This window comes from Hippoglossus hippoglossus, chromosome 15 (assembly GCF_009819705.1).
Source record: "Hippoglossus hippoglossus isolate fHipHip1 chromosome 15, fHipHip1.pri, whole genome shotgun sequence".
Classification (NCBI taxonomy): domain Eukaryota; kingdom Metazoa; phylum Chordata; class Actinopteri; order Pleuronectiformes; family Pleuronectidae; genus Hippoglossus; species Hippoglossus hippoglossus.
In genome coordinates this window covers 13,855,934-13,881,061 of record NC_047165.1, presented here as the reverse complement: position 1 = coordinate 13,881,061, position 25,128 = coordinate 13,855,934, and the positions used below count along the sequence as shown (strand labels likewise).

The 25,128-nt window shown below is 38.7% G+C and overlaps 1 protein-coding gene across 1 annotated transcript in view; it reads left to right on the top strand.

Moving 5' to 3' along the window:
• Positions 1-25,128, top strand: part of lmbrd1 (LMBR1 domain containing 1) — a 50,847-nt gene that overhangs the window by 22,823 nt on the left and 2,896 nt on the right. The window contains exons 8-14 of the mRNA XM_034608661.1: positions 7,709-7,834; positions 8,521-8,673; positions 12,048-12,112; positions 12,223-12,325; positions 14,215-14,319; positions 14,404-14,553; positions 15,514-15,589. Of these exons, the coding sequence (XP_034464552.1) occupies positions 7,709-7,834; positions 8,521-8,673; positions 12,048-12,112; positions 12,223-12,325; positions 14,215-14,319; positions 14,404-14,553; positions 15,514-15,589 (778 nt within the window). The remainder of the gene's footprint in view (positions 1-7,708; positions 7,835-8,520; positions 8,674-12,047; positions 12,113-12,222; positions 12,326-14,214; positions 14,320-14,403; positions 14,554-15,513; positions 15,590-25,128) is intronic.

The following is a 25,128-nucleotide window of genomic DNA, read 5'->3' as shown; positions in this document are numbered from 1 at the left end:
ATCAACCCAGGGATTGAGAGTAAAAGTGACAGCCAACCCCAATCTATCCAGTTTCTTTTGGGCTCAAAGAATCCTATTTGAGAAATTGCACAACAATTGAATGTGGAGCTCTAATGAATAATACACAACCCAGTCAAGTAAGTTGTAGAGCTAATCTCCCTTTAGGACATATAATCCATCTCAGCTGAGACTCCATCCACTGTTCTCTCACTTTGCACCTCACAGGTCTCTACAGAGTGGATAATTACCTCGTACATTTTGCGAATGGAAGTGTGCTCACATTTGCGCTGACCCCATGTTGCTATGTACTGTAAATGCCCCACCGTGAAACTCCCACCGTGTCTTTGTTTTTGACGTTTCTTGTTTGGATAAAGTCAACAAATCAGGCCTCTGGGCGACAACAGCAGCTGCCCCTCCCTCTTTGACTCTCACAGACACAAATAAAGATGCTCTCTTTTTTTTATCTCACTTTTTTATCCCCTCATTTATTTGATTTACTCTCTTCTATCTGCAAGCAGCAAAACTCTTCTTGGTGGGAATCTACCCATATTGGCAAACAGCTCTGTGATTACTCCTGAGCCTGATTCACTTAATGAAATCTGAGTGAAGCGTACATAGGCAGTGGAAATGTTGTCCATGACTTCTGTGCTAATTTATCACCACTGATGAATATTTCATCTACTGTTAGTACATAGATCTCTATGATGTAAACAGTATATACAACTGCAGACCAGTGCACTTTAAGTTTATATAAAGTAAAGAAAGTTATAGCTTTTACTGCTGTTTTTGGTCTTTTTTTGACATATTCACCAGTTAAAACAAATGTGTATTATAAAGAGGCATTTCCTTTAAACAGTGGTGTCTTCTATTTTGACTTGTCTTAGTGTCTCTGCTAAACTAAACCAATCCTTATAACAGTTTATATGTTAGACGTTTATATTAAGCTGCAGATGTTATTTATACAGGTTCTCTTGTATAGTTACAGTCCTATAGTATATCAAACAGAACACAACCTAAGATGGGAGTGTACTTAAAGGCCGTGTTCAGATCTAGTATTAACATCCAGGCTGGGTAAAAACATCATTTGGTCCTCAGGAACATAAATGACGTACTTGATTATTTGAATATAGAGTGGGTAAGAGAGCTCCGATCCAAGGAAGCACTTTAATCCCTGGTGTAAACAGGGTCTAAGTCAAGGAAAAATGGAATTAATTGCATTACAAACATATATTACTTAGATACTCTAGGTTTACTATCATCACCCAGTCATCTAATTAAATATTTTCTTTCTTAACTAAGTAATGCATAAGTGACGCAGGTTACTTTGAAATCAAATTTTGTGTGTACATCATCTGATCATCTGATTGTGTTTGGGGGTGTTGGGGCTATACCTTTTTTTCTGTAGAGTCGAAATACAACATTGTACCTTTAAGAACACTTAAGCCAGTTAATTTTGAGTAGCTGACCATTTTTGCATTTGAATTTGAGATGAAAGTCACTTTATATTTATGCAAATCCATAATTATGGTGAATATCCTCCACATTACTTGGAATGTTTGCACATGCATATTCCCTCTATATATTATCTCCCATTGTGTTTGATTGTACCCAGCAGTGATGACATGAGAGCGATCAGGCTGATCTCAAAGCTCATACATCATGCGGAGTACTTTGGTTTCATTTAAAAGCTTGGCCAGCTTATTGACTTATGACTCTCATGGCTCTGTCTCCTGTGGACCAACCTTTCTCTTGCTCTTAAATTGTCAGCCATAAGGTGCTGACGCCGAGCTAAAGTTGAGAAGATTAATATCAGTTGATCTAATCACAGGCCCTGAGATTGACCTGGAAGATGGGGTCTTTAAATGAATCAGGAAGCCACTAATATTTTATTGCAATCCTTTGATGCTTGTCAGATTTCTACATTTGACATTAACATTTTATTATAATAATATTCTAGAAAATATTTTTGTTTCACCCATATACTTTTGACCAATGTTTAAAGTTTAGAACTCTATTTTATGACACAAGTTATTTAAGATTCACTGTCCTAGAACTGTTTAGTCTGTAGTTATTCTAATACTTAAATACTAAAGATCAATCTACATACAATTTACATTATTAGGGCAGTAACTCTTTCTATGGCGATTACAGGCTTCAAAATAATACCCTTAAAGTGTCTGTATCTGTATTCTTCACATGTGGTCAAATGTAAGTTTAAGTTCATAAGAACAGGTTCATAAGTGTGCAAAAGATGGACCTTGTACATTCTTTCGTGAAGCATTTCCGTTTACATTAGTATGAGAAATGAAAAGATTATTCTACCACTTTCCTGGCATTGTCCTTTAACCTCACAGACGGCTTAATACAATTACTGCAATTATAGAAGAATAAAACTTGTGACAATTTCTTTCAAAACCTTAAAGATTGCTCTGAAGGAGGCAGCCTGGGAAGCAGGTTAGTCAACCATGGCAGTTTTTTTTTTTTCAATACTGGACTGCCAGTTGAATTTCTTTTTTGTAGATAATTGGATCAAATTGCTGTCCATTCAAAGGAACCCTTAAAGGTTTCATTCACACTCAACCTCCTGCGAAAATATATGTCATAAAGCAGTAGTTAGACCACCGAATACAGATAAAAATCATTTTATTCATGCAAAGTAATATGGTGCCAGGATCAACATAGGGCATGAAGGAGCAGAAAGTGCTTTTCATTGGCCACTGACACATTATTTAACAGTTTCCACACATTAAGCCTCTCCACATACAGACTATTTAAAGCCAACTTTTTTTATTCGCTCAATTTACACCATACGCTACTGTCTTGAAACTTCTTAAAAGCCCATGACAGTTTTCAAGATAGAACAGCTCCTTGATAAATCCAAACACAGATGACGCTGAAGTTTGTTGCCGTGGGAAGGAGAAGAAAACTAGGTTGGATGCTGAGTCATACAACTTCAAATTTTCTATTGAAGCTCTTGATGCGCAATACTATACAAATAATATTGCTGCAATATAGGAGGCCTTTATCATAAAGTAGTCATACTTATCATGAATCAGTGCTCTCCTAAATCTTCCAGTTGGCAATGCACTGGGGGTTTTATGTAATAGTGATCAATACACTGCAAATGTGCTGTAACATGAAAACTATGGATTTAATAACCTCTAGCTGATTTAATTTATCTATAAAAGCAGGATTTCATCAGCATACATGGGTATTTATTCTGTCTTGCCCTTTGTTGACAGAGGGGGACACCTGACCTTTCTTTGGTGAGACTGAACTGGGTTTCACTGCAGCTGTGTAAAACGTAAAGCCTTCTCTGTGGAATAAGTTGCATAGAGAGACAAAGAGATTCAATGTCCCTTAGTTTAAATTTGAAAAGATTTCCACTAAACTATTGAAAACCTGCTCAGACTGGAACAAGCAACAGAGTTTTATTTAAACTCCATGCAGACAGAATGAGGTCCAGCAATTTGTGACCGACATTGCATTAGTTATGACCTAAAACAAAGGCTTTTCATAACAGAGATTTTTACTCATCAAAGCAAGAAATGCACAGGCAGAGTTAATAACATTAATGATGGCTGCATGCCATGTGATATTATTGTGGATGTTCAGTCTTGAACTGGGACTCATACAGGAACTGAGACACCATCAAGGTTATTATTTTTCATCTGCTTTTCCTATTTCAAAAGTCACAAGGTCTATTGGTTTACAGAAATGACACCACTCAGTAGAATATATTTCAGGTGAAAGCTTTTCAGTATACGTCAAGCAGACATCTGCTCGTCTGCCCTGTTTCGCTGTGGATGACATGTTAGAAACCATCATAGTATCAGGAGGAAAAGCAGATACAGTAGAGACAGGCAACAGTTGAATCAGGGAACAGGTGGTCGGCCTTGAAAAGATTTATAAAAGTTAGCAGTCAGGCTTTTTAACAAAGGTTACAAATTGATTTCAGACAGTAACAGAGCAGTCTGGAGAGGCTGTGTTATTATTTTCCTGCTTACAGTGTATAACATTTACTATTTCTCATGCATACACAGCTTTTCCACAGCCCCTCAACAGGAGCCCAGAGTCAGCTGACTGAGCCCTGCACTATGTCTGTGCCATAGTGTCCCTTTTGTGGTTTTCCCACACGGAATATTTAAATGTATTTAAAGATACTTAAATATTTTAATACGAGTGTGGCACCTCAGAGTGGCCCCTTAATCACCACTTTGTCAATCCTGACCTCCATTATAATAATAGAGTTAAGGTAGCAACCCTTCTACTCCTGGTGGAAAAGGGGGATAAAATACCTCACTAATCTAATAGGTTTTCAATTTTAAACACCCCTCACCTTTTTTTGGGGTCGGACTCTTAAATATAATCTGGACGTTTTTGACTAAATTAAACGATTAACTATACTAATGTTGTGGTACAAAGAACTTATTGTCTATCCATCATAATTGTCCAAAATAATTCTAATGAAAGGATCTTAGAATAAAAAATATAAAAAGACACATTAAAACACAAAAAAGGAGACAGTGATCTTTTAGTTTGACAAAAGTAAAGTATCATTCATCTTCAGTCTGTCTAAAAATCCTGGATAAAAGAGAAAACAACAAGGAACCAACCAATTGACAGAAACTCATTCTGACATGTTTATTAAAACACCTGATATCTGATGGAATAAAGAGCAGCTGTTTGCGTCAGAGAGTAAACATCACTTGGATGCCAAATCAACTGCCAATCAACTCCGGAATCAATGGAGCATCCATCTCTGTTGATGGTCTGTGGGCTGTTTTCCCACAGGATGTGTTGCTTGACTTAAAAGTGATAGACTTTTACAATCTTGGTTGGAGGTTTTTCGTGTTTCCACTTGGGACCACAAAGCCGTGTGCTTGTGGTCGAACAAAAGGAGGACTTCAACAAGCAAGCAGTCACAGCTGGCCCTTTTTTAAATCCATAGAGATTTCAAGCTCTCTTAAATTTTGGACTTGCTTTTTTTTTGTTTTATTTACCACCTCACACTCAAACATGTTCTCGAGATGTTTGAGTGAGGTTCCAATCTCTGTGAGACAAGAACCAAATTAATTCACAATAGACTGGAGCGTGCTCATGGAACAATGTGTCTAATTTACCAGAGATTCAACGACGTCAACCGTGGAGGAGAGGGATAGTTTACAATGCCATTGCTATTTTGAGATGGCTGAGATTCCATCGTGCACTTGTCACCGCTGATTAAATAAACTGAACATAATCAAGAAGAAGTATGGCTAAGGCTCATTAATATCACATTCATCATGTTTTTCCGCCTAGTTATTCTTCTGCCTCTTGAAATGTGACTTGACCGTGTAAAAGAAATAACCAGAACGAGACAAGTGGTGGCATATGCTGCCTGGGGAACCGCTCAAATGTGCAAATCTACCAACATACATAAATCTGCTGGAGGGTGCAGAGCTTAGGCTACGTTCTATTACATTTTTAGTTCTGAGTGTGAAATGCATATTTAGGAAATTACTAGTGAAATACCCGAGCAGAATTTTCAATTAATTGAACATTTTATTCCCCTGCCTGAAAAGTTGCATTAAAATTGGCTGGGCCAGCAGTTGGCAACCATCTCATCAAATGTCAGATCGTGGATTGTCAATCATCATCCTATTTAATACTTTAGAGTTCATTGAAAAAAATGGAAGTTCTAAAAGTGAAGAAAACTCTTATACAGAATTTAGAGAAAGAAATATTTCATGGCCCTTTAGACCTCTAATCACACAGAAAGACAAAGGTTTGTGGACCTTGTCTTGTTTAATTTTATTGTTATTTCACATTAGTGTAGTTAACTACACTATCTTAGTCACACTTGGTCCCTGACCCGGGATCAGGTACAGATACAGTACATTGTAACTGGAGCATGCGCAGTCAGCCTGGTCACAAATCTTAGGTTACATGCAGGCGTTCAAGGACTGTAGCTGACCCCAGTAGACTGGCAGATGCAGAGACTATGAATCTGCCTTTGTCCTCTTTTAAATCTCTCTTAAAGACACATTTGTATAAAGGTGATTTCCCAGGACTGAGAATTCACCTTCATCTTTTTATTTACTTTGAATCCACCTCTGATCTTGCCGACTGTTTTTAGTCATTTTGTGATTTTTGTAATTTTTCTCATCGTTACCATTTATATTCTTAGATTTGTGCTCTAATTTTATCTAATGCTGTATTTCCTTTAATTGTTTTCAATTGTTTGCCCTCATTTCTTCAGTTTTAACCAGTAAATCTGTGGGGGAGACATCATCTTCCTCCTCCCTTTTAGCTCCACCATCACGAGTAGGAAGAGCAACAAAGACGAGGCTTGTGTAGGAGACCTGTGTCCACCTCGTTCTCCCTATCCCACTAACAAGTCACATGACTCTGAATGATTTTGACCAGGAACACCTCCTTCAACCTACACACACACTACACACTCCCTTTCACTCTGCTCCAAGCTATTTCTGGTTATTACCTTCCACAGTGGGTTTTAAAATAACTTTAATGAGCATGCATTATGATGTGTGAGCTAAAAATATACATTCCGGCTGAGGGGCACCTGTGTGTTTTTATTTTATTTTATTTTTCTCCCATGTAGTTGCACATTTGAGAGGTAGATGTGTTTCTCTTGGGATCTGGGGCAGGTTTTCCTTTTATGAGTGTGTTTGATATTCGGGACATGCTCCGGCCTTAAGAGCTCCATGATTCATTGCAGGAGGCGACATTCGCCCGTAGCAGAGATCCACAGCAGAGACTAATAATAGTCTGGCCGGACTTAGTATCCCATGTGACATTCTTAATACTACCTAACACTCAGAAACTAGTAAAAGTTGTTTTAGAAAAATATAGGCGCTGACGTTTCCCCCTCTTGAAAAATTGAAGAAAGGGGGCAGCATCTTTTGACTGGGCTGAAAGTGTCTTTGCACAGAGGGGCCCTTTGTTTTATTATGAACCCATAAAATGGCACTCATCCAATCCGGTAAATGTGAGACGGCACAGGGACGGCGAGAAAGCATTGGCCTGTTGCTGTTATTATCGTTTGTATTGATTGGTCGGTTTCCTCGTATTAGAGATGTCCCCTTGTTTTTAATTATAGCTCAAACATTCCTTCAGGAGATTGAATCCCACTGATAGTTGAAAGTGCCTTTAATTATTTACTCTTACTTACTCTCTCTCTTCTGTCACAGCATGTCAGTGTATAATTGTATGTGGAAAAGAAAAGTTGTCGTGCTTTTCATTGAAATTCACGTCACTCGACACTGAGGACACTCTGATGCCCCCTCCTCTAACCCAGATTTTTTTCTCCCTAAATTTCTCCTTGTAAAAATCTCACCAGATCCTGGATGGAGGATGGTGCGACACATGGGGGCACTGTTAAGCTGTAAATTGCATCAGGATGATATAGGGCAGTGATAGCCACACAAAATGGTTGCAGCAAACTCACCAATAAACCTCAGCACAATTATAGATTCCACCATTTTAATCTTTTTTTTTTCCTCTCTCAGAAATGACACAGCCGGGAACCATATGATTTGCTGTATGTGTGTTTGCTTACCCTCATTTGACTGTTGATGGGTTTCACATTGGGATGTTGTTGTCATCAGACTGGTGGGTACGTGTGGGTGGAAGCACGTGTCGCGTGTGCCGTCCCACTCCCGACAACGACGTGTGATTTTAATGGTAGTCTTCCGCTGTCTTTCAGGCGTACGGCATGTCTGTGCTGCCTTTGAATCTGATAAAAGGCACCCGGAGTGTGGTGTATGAACGCCTGGAGAACACAGAGGACATTGACGATGTTGAGCATCAGATAGAGAAGCTGAAATCCAAGGTTGGTCTCAACTGATCACACAAAGTGCTGGCACAACATGACACAAACACAGTGCAAATTATCCACACGCCATGGAAGAAATCAGAGACGTGAACAGCTATAGATAATTAGATTACCAACAATTATATCTATAAAAATGTTGCCCTTTCTTATTATGTGCTTCAGTACACACTGCAGTGAGTGTATAATCACACGTTCAGTGAAAAGGTACGCATGCATCGCCTCCAGCTGATCAGTCCCTCCTCCTCCTTATCGCTCTGCCTAGCCGCTCTGTCGTTGCATGCAATTATGAATGGTTAGCATTGTCCTTATCAGCTAACTTCTTAAATGCAGGCAGCACAAACAAGTAAAACAGAAGCGAAGGCATCTATCAGTTGCTATTTGTTGCCGGCGAAAACGTGAGGTTGAACACGAACAACCCATTCATTCATCATTTCTCTCTTCTGTCCCTTGCACATAGATATTTATTTACACAGCCGTACCTGGTTTTCAGAGATAACCTACACAGTTATTGTTAAGGAAAACTAAAGTGCAATTTAGAGTGTGCTTTAATAGTTGAATGGCTAAAGTTTACGTTTTCTTAATACTTGCAAATAAGTGTATTGTTATGAGATTGAAGGTATATACATAGCACATTTCAGATTATAGCATGTCATATTGTAAATGATTTGGGTTTGTGTTGTCAGTGTGCAGATGGACGTCCCCTTTCCTCAAGGGACAGACAGAACCTGCAGGAGCTGGAGGGCAAGCTGCAGGTTCTCCAGCGCAGGGGGAGACACCTGGAAATTGCAGAGAGGAACTGCTGCACTAAAGTGGGCAGTGCTCTCAGACCTTTCAAGGTGAGGATGCATTATGAAATTGGCTTCCATACATAGAGGTAAATCATATGTTTCGATGTGGACGGCACCGCATACAAACGCAATGTCTTTAAACGTGTGGATAGTGTACGTGATCTCACAAACACTATTATTTCTGACCTTGTTTTGATTAACGCTATTGTTTTATTGTATTTTTCAGCTGAGGCAGATTGTCCTACATTTCCTTTTCTGTTTTCGCTCTTAATTATTGTGTAATTTGAAAAATTCTTATTTGGCCAAGTATCATGGCTTTGTTCGTCATCTTCCAAACAGTTTCTTTGTGCTCATGTTCTTATCTGGACTGCTCTAAATTTACTTTCAGTTGTTCTTCACACAACCGCATATTTACAGGACTCCCACGGGTTGTCTCTTCACCTAATTTAGTCTGAAGTCTCTGGGGCGGACTCGCATTTCTCAGGAAGGATCTCATGGTTCCCCAGAGATAAGCCAAAGCAACCACAAACTTATCTTTGATTCTACTTTTTTCAGGTTGGGCAACTGATACCTGGACGTTATTATATACGTTGTTTACATATTCAAATTTGCCCAAAGGGTTTGGGAAAGGAGGGGATATAACATCACTTGTTTAAGACCGATTAACAATTCAACCTCTGGGCCACCTGGTACCAACACCTGCAAATATCTTGAGACGATGCACCTCTGAGCATTTAGGAAAGATTTTCAAAATGATTCATAATGAGTACCTGGAATGCATCTTTTACAACCAGCAGGAGTACAAAGCCGTACAAATATATATGTTTGCCAGTAGTTTGCATAGCTTAAACTATCAATATTGTAGGAAAGATGCATCCTGGGAATTCATTGGATGCGTACATATTTCACACACGTTCCATGAAAAAATTATCACATCCAAAATCCCTTAAGGCTGCCCATGACTGCAGCTTCCTGTATCCTTATCCCAAACCACTCAGTCACTCAGTTTGGCATCATCAGCATTGTCAGTAATGAGGATTATGACTATCATTATGGCTGACATTATTGTCAAAACTAAAACAATCATATTTAGTAGCCTTTTTTTGTTAAGACAATAACCAGAGTATCTCTGAAATTGAAACTCTACTTAAAAAGGCACTCGATCAGCCTTTGGCAACATACTCTATTTGCTGTATCTTATTTTTGCATCTTACCTCCTTGCACCTTGCCGACTGCTATTATTTTTCTCCTCATACATTTCCTGCTTTAGCTGTTGAATGGATATGAGAGGAGAGATGGGACTGACCAACCCGCTGCTGTAATGATTCACTGTAATAATCTCCACACTCTCCTATTCATATTTTCAACCTAATCGTTGTGCACATCTGAGTTCTTTGTGGTTTGTTCGTTGGGTGTAGCATTGCGCTTACGTGGACATAAAAGCACGCCTGAGTCTCATCTCATCAGTCATGTGGAAAAGACGATTATCTCTCAGTTGAGATAAGCTCAAAGCCATATTTTTTTTTTGTTTCCATCGTCATTAACCTGAATGAAGTGTCATTTAACAGCTTTAATCTTGGCTATCCCTAAATGCACTGGCAATACAATTAAAACATGTGGTAAAATCTCAACTCCAAATGCAGCCTCATACAGCACATTAACAGAAATACGTGGTTTGTTGCTTTTAATTACAACTTTACAGGCACCACTTATATTTTACTGAATACTATGAAATACATTTGTAAAAAATGTACAATCCACCTGCATGAATCTCGAGAGCATTTTGCATTTTTCAATACCTGCAGAATAATTTACTTGTTCCAAGGGACCAGAGCTGAGAGCAAGTCTAACATGACAAGAACAGCACTCTGCACCCTGCTATTCATATTTAACTTCAGCTTATATCTTTTACATTGAATTTACGTTGTGCTGATGTGAATCGAATGCGACTGATATGTCCTTACTTTCCTCTCCTACACAGCATGCCATAGGCGATCCACAGTAAAATAGGTCTCACGGTTTCTAATCATGTTTTCCATGTTGACAGGACAAGTCCCAACGTCACTCTCTTAGTTCACGTTTCACCACTGCTATTCGTTTTCCAGCGTTTTACTGCACCGCAGGGATGCACAAACATTTTAAACCAATGTCAGTAACAGTTTGTCTTTAACTGAGGGGGTTAGCACTAATGGCAGTCCCCAGACTCGAATTTAAACCGTAATGAGTTGGGAGATTTATATACCGCATACCCGGTGCACTGTTGTCGAGTGATAAGCCAGATGATTGTGACTTCTCCGGAACGGTCACACCACAGTGTCTCAAAACATATTCTGTCCTTTTTTTTTATATCAAGCCTGCCGGTGGGTGAAAATGACTCACCAAACAAGAGAGGAAGGAGCATGTACAACTACAAAAAGTGTCTTGGCCCTCACAAAATGGTTCATGTATTTTGATTGTATCATTAAAAAAAAAAGCTGTTTGTTAAGCTGAGCCGTCTGGATAAGTAATGCTGTTCTCATATGAAAATAGATCCCACCTTTTCATTAGTTAAAAAATTGTTTGTTCATGTTTTGATAGCCGTGTTAAGTGTGTCCCTGCAACAAACATGATGAAGAGATAAGGCCAGTTTAATCAGAGAATTTAGATGGTTGTTCATCTTAAGATGATACGAAAAATGAATGTTGATCATCAGTTTTTGATTGTAATTTACCACAATCATTGAGAAATTACTTCAAGGGAAGTTTATATCAAATCTAATTGGTTTACAAAGCACCAATTTTCTCAGTGCTTTATTGATAAGGATGTGTCAGAAGTCAAAGCTTGCAGGAGTGAGAAAATAAATGGGCTTTTTTGTTCATTTTTCATATTCAGGTTTTTTTTTTATCACTCTTCAATCCTGAGACGTGCTCAGATGTGTGATTAGCTTGGTAATTAATTGTCAGGGTCCGAACATGCGTTTCATCACTCTTTGAAGGCATTAAACAAAAAATCACAGCAATGTAATTCATTTTAATTGCATTTAGATTTACATGTTCACCTGCTTTTTTACTCTGCTATAGCTGATAGCAGTTATTTTAGGTTTAAATGCCCCCTTGAAAACGAGCAAATGATGGGCTTTTTTTGCCGTCTTGGCTGCCATCAACCTTTTCCCTCCCCGGTTGCAGCCTCCCCACTCTGTCTGGGCTGTACCATTGCTTACCCCCTGTCACCTTCGGCAAAAGAGCCAAACTGCGGCTGGCCAGGCCATATGGTCTCCCCTTGAAAAAAAGAGACATGGCAGAAAGGTTATATTGGATGACCAAGTGGATGCATTTGAAAATATACCCTGTAATTTTGCTGGGTTTCATTCCCTATAGGTGCATTTCCTGGTTGTGGTATACTGTTTTTTATTATAATGTATTTGTTTTGTTGTTATTTTGCAGATAATGTTGGGCATTTTCTTTATCCTGGTCGCACTGCTGTTCACCATTGCCCTATTCATTTCAAAGTAAGTCATGCCACATCCTATAACACTTAAAAATCTACATCTCTTAAGGCAGACAGTGTAATTTTAAGATTATCTACAAGTAATGATTTTTCTATCTCAATTTGTTTCAGTTTGGATAAAGCTCTCCACTCTGCTGGCATGAGCTCAGGGTTCATCATCTTTGGCACCAACCTAACCAATCCTCTGAATGAACTTCTACTCGCCCTACAACCCGTGAGTATACCCTCATCTCTCATGTCCAAAAGATGATTATCCTCAATTAAGATATGCTTAGAGCCCTATTTTTCTCTTTTCCATGATCATTAACCTAAATGAAGCCTCATTTAAAAACATTATTCTTGGCCATTCTTAAACGGAGCAGTGCATGTGCTTCAGTTCAGTGCAGGTGAACTGTGAAATAGCTAAATCTAAACTACAAAAACAGCTACTCGTATTGTCTTAAATGTCACTTAATGGTTTCTCACTTTTAAATACAGCCCTATAGGCGCCGCTTCTATTTAACAAAATGCCAAGTGTTGACACATTTGCCAAAGGGGAAATTATACCTTCACGAATCCATGCTCAAAGTTTCATTTCTCAAGAAGTGCAGAATAATTTAATGTTCCGAGGGCGTAGAGCTGAGAGCGAGTCCAACACGATAAACTCAGTAAGCACAGATCTGAGTCGGAGCTCAGTACAGGTGAAATCTACAAATGATGACTTCAAACAACTACTATTTGATCGATATTACAAAATTCTTCTAGAGGTTATACATTCTTACAATCAATGAACCTCCATCATACATTCTCTGTGAACCACATTTGGCAATACATTAAATATAAGGTGTAAAGGTGTAGTGCGATACATGAAAAGTGACTAAGTATGGTACGAAATAAACAGTTCAACAATTCTTCTATATGTTATATACAATATCTGCATGATGCACCACCATTCACAGATGATAAAATATTATAAATTACAAATAAATGGAAAAAATACAATTATAGAATTCTGCTTCTCAAAACAAGACCCAAAGAAAACATTGGTGGAGCTTGGAAACTATTAGAATTGAGTTATTGAGGCAAATTAGACCAACATATATTAACTTTTTTAACTTTTAAGTGTTGATACCGTCGAAATTTCATCAAATTCTGTGTATTTGCCATAAGATTTCACACCTTGTTCATATCGTTAAGCCCTATGAGGCAAATTGTGATTAGTGAATGTGGACCATACTAATAAAATGCAATTTATTGATGAATTGTTCTGGAAATAAAATAAAATAATGCAGCCACTTTTCAAGCCTTTGTGTATCAGTTTCTATCTTTTAATATTAATATCTCCAAAAATGAATTAGCAATAAGTCATAAGAAGGGCCGCAAACATTTCCAAGCATTCCATTTATTTGTGCAACCTCATGGATTTGGGAAACTGACATAAGCAGTGGTGTCAAATGACCTAAGCCTTATTTTAATTGTCTGTTCAGACTGACGTCACGACCATTACTCCTTTCCTCCAGGTCATTGCGGCAGGTCTGGACACAGAACAGAACATCCTCTTTAAAACTTGGTATTCTGCAGCAGCGTTTTAGAGGAAGAAATGACTGACAGCTCAGACCATTAAAGAATTGCTTCATAGATAGTGGCATTGATTAAATGTCTAAGGCCAGTGTTTAAAAGTATGACCTTGGTATTTAAGGAATTAAGTGCACCATACCAGGAATAGGATGCTATATAGGTGGAAGGTTGAATAAGAATGTTTCACTTATAGAACATAATCACTAAATATTTATATGTTGCACGCGCTGTGCTTTTATGTCTGGAGAAGCATCTGTAAATAGTGGTTTTTTTTACAGATTAACAGGAAAAAGGTTAGGAAATACAGTTTTTAGTGTTAAACAGTCTTGACAGTGTCAGAGTTCAGTGCACAGCGTCCGGCTTAGACGTGCTCCAGGTTAATTGGCCTTGACCGAGTGGTGTTGATGACTCTTCCTCATTAGCAGCTCAAAGCTTCCTTGAGAGGCAGCCAGCCTGAGTGTCTGGCTCTGAGAGCAGCAGTGACTGTATAGCATGTGCTTTTATACATGCGAGACATGTAGCTGACCTCTGTCCCTGTTTTCACAGGTTTTCCCGCTGGATTACATCCTGATCACCGTCATCACCATGTACTTTGTTCTCACATCCATGGCTGGCATTCGCAACATGGGCATCTGGTTCTTCTGGATAAGGGTAAGCAAATACCACACTCGCATGAAACTACAAACACACCATTAACATTGACATTATTAACCTGAACATTTTCTTATTTTCCAGCTCTACAAAATAAGACCAAAGAAAACCCGTCCTCAGGCTCTCCTCTTCCTCTGCATGATTCTCCTCTTGATCGTCCTTCACACCAGCTACATGATCTACAGCTTAGCCCCGCAATACGTCATGTACGGCAGCCAGAAATATCTTGTGCAGGTGAGGAAAACAGTTTTTGTTTGTATTTGTGTGGCTATAGCTCTGACGATGGGGCTCTAACAATGGCAGTGGTCAGTCATAGTAGGTTCAATCCACTTTGGTCCAGCAGGGTGTAGGCAGCACCGGTGGTCTCTAAGGGCCGATAGCGGCTGCTTTTAGACCCTTGTTTCCTCATGGATTCTGTCTATCCGTATTAGACTGTGTGTCTATTACTGTGTGGTTCTGCGGTTTTGACAGTCCACCCCCTGTGTGATCTGATGTTTCTCTGCTCCCTCTCTGTGTGTGGGTGTGTGCATGTGGTTTAGATGCACCCTTGTGTCTATGCTTCGTCTCAAAAATCCTATAAACAACATAATTAAAATGAAGCACAATGTTGCTGCTCAAACATCCTGTTTTTAAATGAAAGAAAAAGGGCCTTTTTTGAAGCCATTGCATGACAACGGGGTAAGAACATTGTTCTTACAGGGTAGTAACTTTATTCCTTTATCAGCTGCTGCTTTTTCACCCACAGTATCCGAATATATTTGCCCTCAGTGCCTTTTATGCCAACCAAGCATATCCAGTGTACCCTGGATAGTAGAGAATATTAAATACCTTAAACTTAAGCTCTTTTTATCGACTTTAGTAATCTTTAAAGTTCCTCTAGGTGAAGCAGCTCTTTAAATGACTTTCAATTATATCATACTTACATGTGGCTATGTTGAAAATCCTTTATATTAATCTGTATAATCTTAATTATGTTGTTTTATTCTATTTATCTATGGCAAAACATATTCTGTCCTGGAGATGTTTCCATTACTTTGTAAAAGTTATGGTAATTTTATAATTTATGAGTAAAAGGTTGTTAGTGTTGGGAATTGTTGTGGTATTATAGATTTTCAGAGATGTGTATGTTACTTCTTCTCAAGGCTAAATCTGTTTGTTACTTTGCTTAACAGATAAGTGCCTCTTGTGTTTCAGGTGCCCTCAGCAGGTCCTACATCTGGGAACTCTACTATTGGCACCACGAGGATCTGTGATGCCGATGCGCCTGAGGGTAAGTCTGTCATCTCCGCTCGCTCACCGCTGTAGCGCCGGTCTAATAGCAAGATGTTGGAAGAACCTACAACACATCATCAAAGATTCATCCCTCACAAGTCGAGTCTATCCTGGAAGAAAGGAAAGGACAGAGTACAACGCGGCCATTTCGTGTAGAACATATACTTCAGCAATCTTTATCACCATGCGTTATTTATTAGAGAGAATAACACCAAGGACAAACATTTGCTAATGCGGAACATGCCTTCCTGCTGTCTCCATGCCAACGCTTATTACAGTGAATCAGCCATGAAAACAAGTGTGTGAATGTACATCATACAAGTGAAGTATATCATACTAATTTATTAATTTGCCTTTTGCTGAACCCAGGCTCTTGTGGTGCTGGAGGGTATTTGATGGAATTGTTATATTTGGTTTTAAAACCAGAGATTTATGCAATAATGGATATTGTATATGGATATGTGGTTATGTGCAAATATACATTCATACTGATTTGTGGGCTCAATAAAATCTATCACAAACAGTAGAGCATATACCACCGTCCAGCACCAAGGCCCAGCAGTCTTTATATTCAATCAAGACGCAAAAAAATTGCGCAGTTCCCTAAATATTCCCTCTCCATCAAGATCCATGCATTATTCCCTGGGATATTGTTGAAAATAGGCAGCTGTGGCTCAGGAGGAAGAGCGATTTTATCCACGAACCGGACGTCGGCGGTTGGATTTGGTCTATTGTGCATGTTTGTATTTAATAACGGAGGTTGGTTAGTAGAGTGGATAATCATTCATTTATTCAAATGAACCGAGGTGGGACATATCCTCTCCCAGAAGATGCACTTAATGAGCGTTGTTTGGTTTCAATGTCAAGTATGTAATATAAAAATTGGGTGAAGTTCACGTGAAAACACTTAAAGTTTGAGTGGTAATTATTGTAGTCAATTAAGTATGTTATATTTCCTGCTTTTATATATTCCCTGGTAATATATTTACTGTGCCGGTGTTAAATGATGATAATATTTATCGGTATTAATGTGTAGGAGTGCAAAATGTTTACATGACAGTTAATAGGTAATTTAAAACTATTATTTTTATTTTTTGTTTTGATCTGTTTAACCGCAGTTTCTTTTGTTTAATTCATTGTGGGTTTTTTTTGTTTGTCCTGCATGCCTTTTACTAAATAAAAAAAAGATAGCGTATTTAATCTTAGATTAATGGTTCAAATAAAATAAAATACAAACCAAACTTCCTAGCTAAGCATGTAGTGCTTTTATGTGGGAGGCTAAATGCAACGTGGGTCGAAACCCTCTGAAAACTGCAAACCAACATCTTTTATTTGGTGAAAATAAAAACCCTTGTAGTAAATATGTCTTTAGTTTTATGAATATCCATAGCAATATTGATACATTATATTATTACAGCATTTTTAGATGGTATATTGAGAGCAGTTTTAAGAGTTTCCCTTTACTTGTTGGCAGGCTAAACAGTTTGTTTTACACATTGCAGTCTAAATGCTTTGCCCAGATTAATTAGCTGATAGCTGTTTAAAGAACCTATAATGTTGACTGTAGACTTTATCAATGACGCTGCTGCTTGGTATTTTATGTGTTATATTGTGGTGATTGTTAAGGAAGAGGTAGCACAGTGTTGGCAGGAGATGTGTACAGCATATCGCAGCATTTTTCACAATTTATTCATGATTATAACTGAGTCAATATGTAATTATCCATCCATCCATCCATCCATCCATTGGGGGCCTGGTTGTTGTCATTGGGACTGAAAATGGCCTTATAGGGTTAGAGTTTTGTCAATTTATCAGTGTTTAGATATAGAGAAACGGATCTGAACTAAAAGGGGAATCTTTGTTGTTAAGTACCGAAACTAGATTCGGTCTCACCAGTGAAATGACACCTTTGGGATAACTTGAGAGTAATTTCCCTCACTACAAGCTGAAGGACGAAAGAATAAGAAGTGATTAACATGTATTTGTTTGGGCTACGAGCCGTGGATATGGTCTGTGATTGCTGACTATATCGGGGTTACACAGCAAGGAGGTGCTAATAGACTAATGCCTCTGACATTTGAAAGAATTTCACCTGTTTGGCCCCTCTTCCCGTGAATCGGTGGCATCTTGCACTGAAGTCAATCAGTAGCTAAGATGAAAAAGGTACAATTAGGCAGAATACATTAACAGTTGTCAATCAAATCAGTTCCTCTGACAACACATGTAAAGTAAGTGGTATTTTGTGTTCACAATATCGTGATAGAGATGAGCATCCAGAGCTGGTTCTCCCATGAGGAAAGGCAACTCACCAAAATACTTGATCTCCTAAAAATGTGTATTCCACCATACTGTAAAGATGCAGCTGAAAAATATAGATACATTATATTATGAAAACGTCTCTCTAACCATTTTGTCAACTGTATAATGAGGAGCAATTTTATATCAGAAACCACCTAGCCAGATGGTTTCAAAATCTTTGTTTTTCAAAAACAAAGATTTTGAAAAATAAATCTGATATTATATTTCCGTTGCCGAAAAAAGGCTCCATTCAATTTCTTTCAACTCCTGCTCTGTATTGACAATACTGCGCATGCTGTCAATATACAATAATTACACAAACTCACAATCCCCATAATACTCTTGTTTACATGACTATTCAGACAGAATTGGCTTTTCTTTGTTTGGTTGTTTGTTTTTATCAAACAAATAACGTGTTTTCTGTCCCATGACAATTAATCCAAACAGATCCGCCCAGGATTCTGCACCACTTTGTCATTTTGTGTATTGTAGCCTTGAGATTGTCATGAATTTTTGTATCTGACGAGAGAAGTTATAGATAGCTCTCGAAGTTAAGCTATAATAACTAAGGCCCCTTTAGTTGGAACAAAAATTCCACATTTTGCCCATGTAGCATTAAATATTCAATATGTAAATGTGCTTAACTTAAATGTCTAAAAACCACTGAACACCTAGGTTATATATTTTGTTACTTGTGTACTTACATTATCCGAAATGTTTCGAAACAATGTTCAAACCAAGAGAAACCCTCAATTTTGTTCAAGGTAAACAGACGTTTGATCTTTTACGTCATATCAGCTCTACCCGTAGCTTAGTCCATCTCTGCTTCCAGGCACACGACTAATGATGAAGGAAAAACACACTGCTAGCCAGTTAGCTCGTCACCTGTTTTGTCCTTCCCCCTTTTTTGTACCAGTCACTCCTAATGGATCAGGATTATCCAATGAAAGTTTAACACTTTACCTCATCCATGATCATAATATGCGCCCGAGTCATCTCAATTAGATTTTCATTGGCAATGGTGGTGAAGACAACAACTCCCATGATCCCACACTGCTTCAAAAAAGTAAATTGAATGAGGTGGTTTTTATTATTGTGATTGAGAAACCCTCAATTGACACTGTGCATATTTAAATTAAATTGCTGATATACTGAAGCCTTGACTCCTTCACCTCCATCACTTCAGTATATCAAACTCTGAATCACTTGAGTTTTCTGTCATGTACAATACATGAACTATAGTAACATAATATATTCTGTACTATAAGCATGCATATGGTTAATGTACACATTCACATACCATTCACATTATCTAATTCTGACCCTTAACCTTATTTTATCAAAAAAGAAAATTGTAAACGGACGTAAATTTGTCAAACTATATTTTAGTTTTCAAATGTTGTTTCACATTTACTTAAGTACCACATTGTACTCTTTTCTTTGTAAACATAGAAAATAGTGCTCTTCATGCAGTGGCCCTTGGGGAAAAAAAAAAAAAACATCACCATAGCAAGAGATTCACCAGCATGGATATAAATTGACACTTCACTTAGAGTCTCTAAATCCCATGCTCCTCTCTGTGGATGTGGAAAACAAGAATGGCAATATACTGTGGTAGAAAACATATCAACCCTAGAACAGGCTCTGGGAGGACATCACTTAAAAATAACCTTTAGTGTGACACCGGATCAAAAGGCAGCCGAGGCAAAATAGGAAAGGAGGCAGGCTGGTGACTGATTGGCCGGTTGGTCACAGTGGTGTAATGTGAGCAGGTGCTCAGTACCAAGCTCTCATCTACTCCGAGGTCATTACCACGCCATTACTCATTTACTCAGCATAATGGAAAAGGAATCGACAGAAATTAGTTGCAGGGGCCCCACACAACCTGAACCCTACTTCAGTGTGTGATTTAACGCAGGTTAAAAAGAAGAAAAATAAGAATCTGAGTTCTGAAAGTGCCACTCTTTGGACGTCTGTACTGTGAAGATGCTGCTTTCCTCTTTCCCTCTGCAGCTGAAAGGGCAAAAATCGTACTCCATTTAATTTTATACCCGTAGTTTCTCAAGCCATTGGCACAAACTTGAATCCTCCCGGTACTAAATCTCTCCAGGTTGGGTTTTAGTATATTGAATAACTTAATAACTCAATAAGTAATTTTATTAATGAATTTAATTTAATCTTTAATGGGTTTGTGAAGCTTGTGTGAAACCTGAGTAATCATCAGCATGAGACAGGGCTGCCATTAAAATCATGCTTACCACCAGGATGCGCACGTTGCTACTTCTGGTGGGGGAGTTGATTTGAAAATGGACAAAATATATATATATATTTTTATTTTTTGTTAATGTAGCTGCATGCACATCCCTCTTTGATAATATGATCTCGATAATGTGATACTCTTTTACTAAATGACAGTTCACTCCTTGTGTCAGATCTAAATGTAAATATGCACTCAGTGCTATTTACATATGTCACCCTATGATTCAGTAGTTCATTTCATTTTATTTCATAATAATTATCTCATCAAAGATTTATCTGTCTTCTTGATTACTCCCTCACCTAAGGCATTAACTAATTAAACCCCTCTGCGGTTTATTGCCGTAATGTTAACGCCTCCATCGTTACATTAGTAACCTTCAGTATTGCTTTCATTAGTTCCCTTTACTGTCTAACCAATGATTTTAATGATATTTGTACACTAGTGGCAAACTGTGAGGTTTAGAGCTCAGCCTTCAACGCTGTCCCCAGTTATGAAGTCGTAAGCGATGAGCGAGCCACCTAACCTTTTCTCTACCTAGACATCAAAAACGACGAAGTAAGCCCTTCATTTCAGAAACAAACTTGAGAGAAATTAGGCTGAAATTTGAATATGAAGAGAATAATTATTAAATATATGAGATTGAAAACAAAACCAAATGATTCTCAAATCAAGTCTGTGTCAGACTGCCAATTGTGTAAAGGCCTATTACAATATTAATTTGTTTCAAAAACAACATAATTTGTTACAGAACGGTGGCTTGAAAACATATTAAAACAAAAAAATGTTGCCAACAAAATGCCAAATGCCTGCTGTCAATTTGCCAGTAAACATCCTCTGGTTAGGTTTTTATGTTGAGGATTTGTATCACCAGTAAGGTTGGTGCTGTCAGAGACAAAAGGATGAAATATGAAGGTATGAGACCCCTCAAGCCTTCACCATGCTGTAAAGATGTCTTGCTGGGAGTTTAAGATGATGAGCGGATGTCCAGCTCCTTCATTGAAAGACAAAAGAAATGACTGATTATTTCTAGTTTGAATCCCAGTGATGAAACTTCTGGTGAAGCGGAGTGTTCTCACACTGTGGACCGCTGTCTGTTTCCTAGCAACTTGCAGCATTGTTTTAAAGACCTTCGGGGGGGGGGGATGGCCGTAATTTAATGTGTTGCCTCTGAGATGTCAGGTGCCTGAGCAATTTTCAACAAGAGACTCCGCCACCCCCATCACAAATTAATAGTAATTTTCTTTGCATCAAGGGGATCATCGTCAATTTGCATTACAATGGAATATGTCAGTCAAAAGGGATGTTGTTTTTTTAAACGTCCATCTTGTGATCCACACACACCAGCTACCTATTCTTGTATTTTGCTTAATTGTGCGATGTTCAGAGTCTGTGCAGTGAACTATATCTGACTTTTACTTTGTTATGCTTTACATATCTCAAATACACAATACACTTTACATATTCCATATTTACTTCACCCAGCACATACATCATACATCATACATGATATTCATTCTCTAGGCAAGATTGATTATTGTTTTATGCACCAGTAAGTCATATAAAACATACACTGATTACACATCTGTACATTACTCTGTCTTATGCAGAATACACATGCATTAATCTACATAAGTATCCTACTTTCTTCTTTGTCAATATCTTCTTGGATGCATGTGCAGGACGATCATTGACTGAAGCGTTCTAATAAAGGGCTTCAACTGAGTGCTGTCATCACTTCTGTGTGATTGACTCGTCCTGAATTCAGTCTTTCATTGTGTCAAAATATCTCCACACAGAAGTTGGTTAGGACCAAAATTGAGCTATAAAGAGAGTTAATAATGAATGCAGCCTTTACGGTCTAGTCCAGGTCTCAGGACACTTCCTCTTAGTACTTTCTGATTTGAACTGTACTTTTTTATTTGTCAGGACCCTGAAATTAAACTCCAACCAATGCAAGTGGTGTTTACAAGTTGTGTGATGTCTTGTGTTAGTACTTCTAATGGACCTTAGATCTCAAACCTGATATGGTTGTGTAAAGTAATTTAATCATAGCCACTTATGATAGAAAACAAGACGATTGTCTTTGCTGCTTCCTGCTGGTGGTCAAATGAGGTTGCTTCTTCATATCTGGTCTTTTGTGTCTGCATCTGGATGTTTTCAGCTCTGCTCAAATGGATTTTCTTTGAAAGTAAAAAAACTTGCCCAGTGAAAACGATGCTTTTAGTGAACTTTTATCGACAACACCAATAAGAGAACCCAGAGATTTGAAAGCAGTTCTGCTGGAGGAACATCAGCATCCTCAAAGGACATTGAATAAAGTGCTCCTTTGCTTTCCGATGGAAAAGAAAGTAAAAGCACATAGTGTAGGTACTCGAGTGCCTGCTGATAGAGAGGCTTTCACAAAGTCTGTGTGTGTGTGTGCGCACAGTGTTTTATGCATGTATTTGTGTTTGAATACAGAGACAAAACTTATACATAATGCATCACGCTACACGGGCAGCACTCACTCGGGTATCACGAGTCAAGGTGAAATTACCTGCACTCCCACACTGCCCCATGCTCTTATCAGAGAACAGTAATGATTTCAAGGTGAAGCAGGTCAGCGGCGTACATGATAATATATTTAGGCAGACCACTGTTGTGAACCATCTGTAGGTCCCACTTGGAGCCCTGCAGTTCAGGTGAGCAGCTGCAGAGCTACAGATGGCGGAGGTAGTGAAGGAAAGGACTGGGGTCATGGGGATGCTGCATAGACTTGCTTCTTCTTCAATTATCTGTTGATCCTGGTGAAGCAAAGGCTGATTGTCGGTACACTCCCGGGGGGGTCCTCTCAATCTCATCTTTATTATAGGTGAAGCGGTACATATCTGGATATTCCTCCTTCTTCTTCTCTTTTTTTGTATTTTTAGTTCGCAGTCAAGAGAGGAAAGCTTTTGAAAATACTGAGTGTGATGAATATATTCCGAACCACAATGAATTATTGCTGTGGACCTTGATGTCATGTAGCTTGCTATGAGTCTGATTGCACTGTTCACAGGGTTAGAGTCTGTGTGTGGAGTGCTGTAAGAAGCAGTGTGATAGGAGCAGCTCAGCAGGGTTAGTGTTAATGCTCCAGATGGCTCTCTAACATAGCCAGACAGTGCATCGCGTCCTCACTTCGACTCGGTGGACTTTCTCTCTTTCCTTATTCCTGTTGTGTTGACACAATATAAGTCGGACTGGGATTGTGTTGAAATATATTTTCCCTTTATTGCTTCAGTGTGCATGGTTGTGCTTATTGACACACAGAATGAGAGCGGAAGCACTTTGTTCTTTACATTTCTTTCCTGTGTTTTTAGACGGAAAGAATTGACGCACTGAGAAGAGACCTGAACACTTGGTGCATTTCAATTAGCCCGTGTCACATTTGACGTCATCGGCATTTCCTTTGCCTGTTGATAATCACTCATGCACATAAAGAGGAATGACTCAGCTTAAGAAAACATATATTATTGCTGCCAAAGAGGCTGGGCAGCGCAATCAGCCGTATCCGTTCTGTCAAAAAATACAGAGTTAAGACTCAAAGGTGATGTCACCGACGTACAGCACAGAGCAGCACCGCAGACAAAGAAAACAACAAAGCAATAAATGTGTCCCTTTCCTCAAGTTTTTACTTTTGATGTTTATATTAATGGCCATGGTGCGTGGTTGGTATTGATTGAGCTGTCCTTGGTCTGAGCAAATAAATGTCATTTGAGGAAAAGCCACAGGATGTGCTTCGTGAAAATGGCAACAATAGAGGTCACCGTCAGGTTCAAGTCAGTTACATTCAGAACTTATTGCTTTTTACCCTTTTCACATTTCTTTTTTTTATAATTTATGTACACTCTGACATGCGCACGTGTATAGTAACTGGCTCTTTGTACCTCATCAGAGAATGTGGGTTACATGCATAACCTTTCCTTCAAGGAGACATTTTTTGTGTATGTAAAAGATCTGCAAAGTTAAAAACCCCCAAAGAAAAAACTGCTCTTGGAGCTCCTGAAACGCATCGACAGTCGTCAGGCCAATACCTCCAGGGAATCATGTCATGTGACACCCTGACACCCAACATTTGCATGATGCATGCCTAGCAGCTAGTCTGACACACCCCCTAACAAAGCCAGGTAAAGATAGGACGGACATTTCCTACACACACTGGAAGCAGTTGACCAATCACAACAGAGTGGGCCAGCCGGCCAATCAGAGCAGACTAGGCCTTTGCTAAGTATTTCACACAGAGGCTGACAAGAGGAGCTGTAGCAATGGATTGTGGTTTGTGAGTGAATTGTTTTCCGAACAGTAGATAATAACCCAAATGTAAATGATGAACCTGAATATGACCATTATATGTCTCGTTTAACCTCCGGTTCACCTTCATCTCAATGTTTCTTCATACGTGTCCTTGCTTGTGACTTCAGCCTTTTCCACAAGTATTACTGGATATGTTCGATGCAAGCCTCCATTAAATTTGACATCGTTCCAGTTTTATCCATTGGTTGAGCCACATCCACATTGACAGTGACATGGCTTTCCTCTTTTCAGAAGTCTGGTTGTCCTTTTTAGTTAGAGTGACAAAACTGCTCGAGGCAATTCTCCATGTAGTAATATAGCCTATTTTTTTTAAGTGTGTACACACCCCTTTGGAACAGATGTATAACAAGTTCCACACTGGTGCCACTACAACCACAGTCACTATAGAGGTGTGACATTTTATTCGACCAGTGCTATTTCACTGGATGAAAGTTCACACCACAGAAAAGTTACTGTTACATGTCGTATTTCTCCTTCGACCATTATTCCTCTGGGTATCTGTCTTCTTCTCTTCCTCCACTCCTCTTTCACCTCTTCCCGATCCCTCTTCTCTCTCTCCATCATCCGTCACCCTGTCTTTTTTTCTTACTTTATACGATGATTGCTTTCCTTCTTCAAGCGTTTCTGTACCAGTTCATCAAAAACAG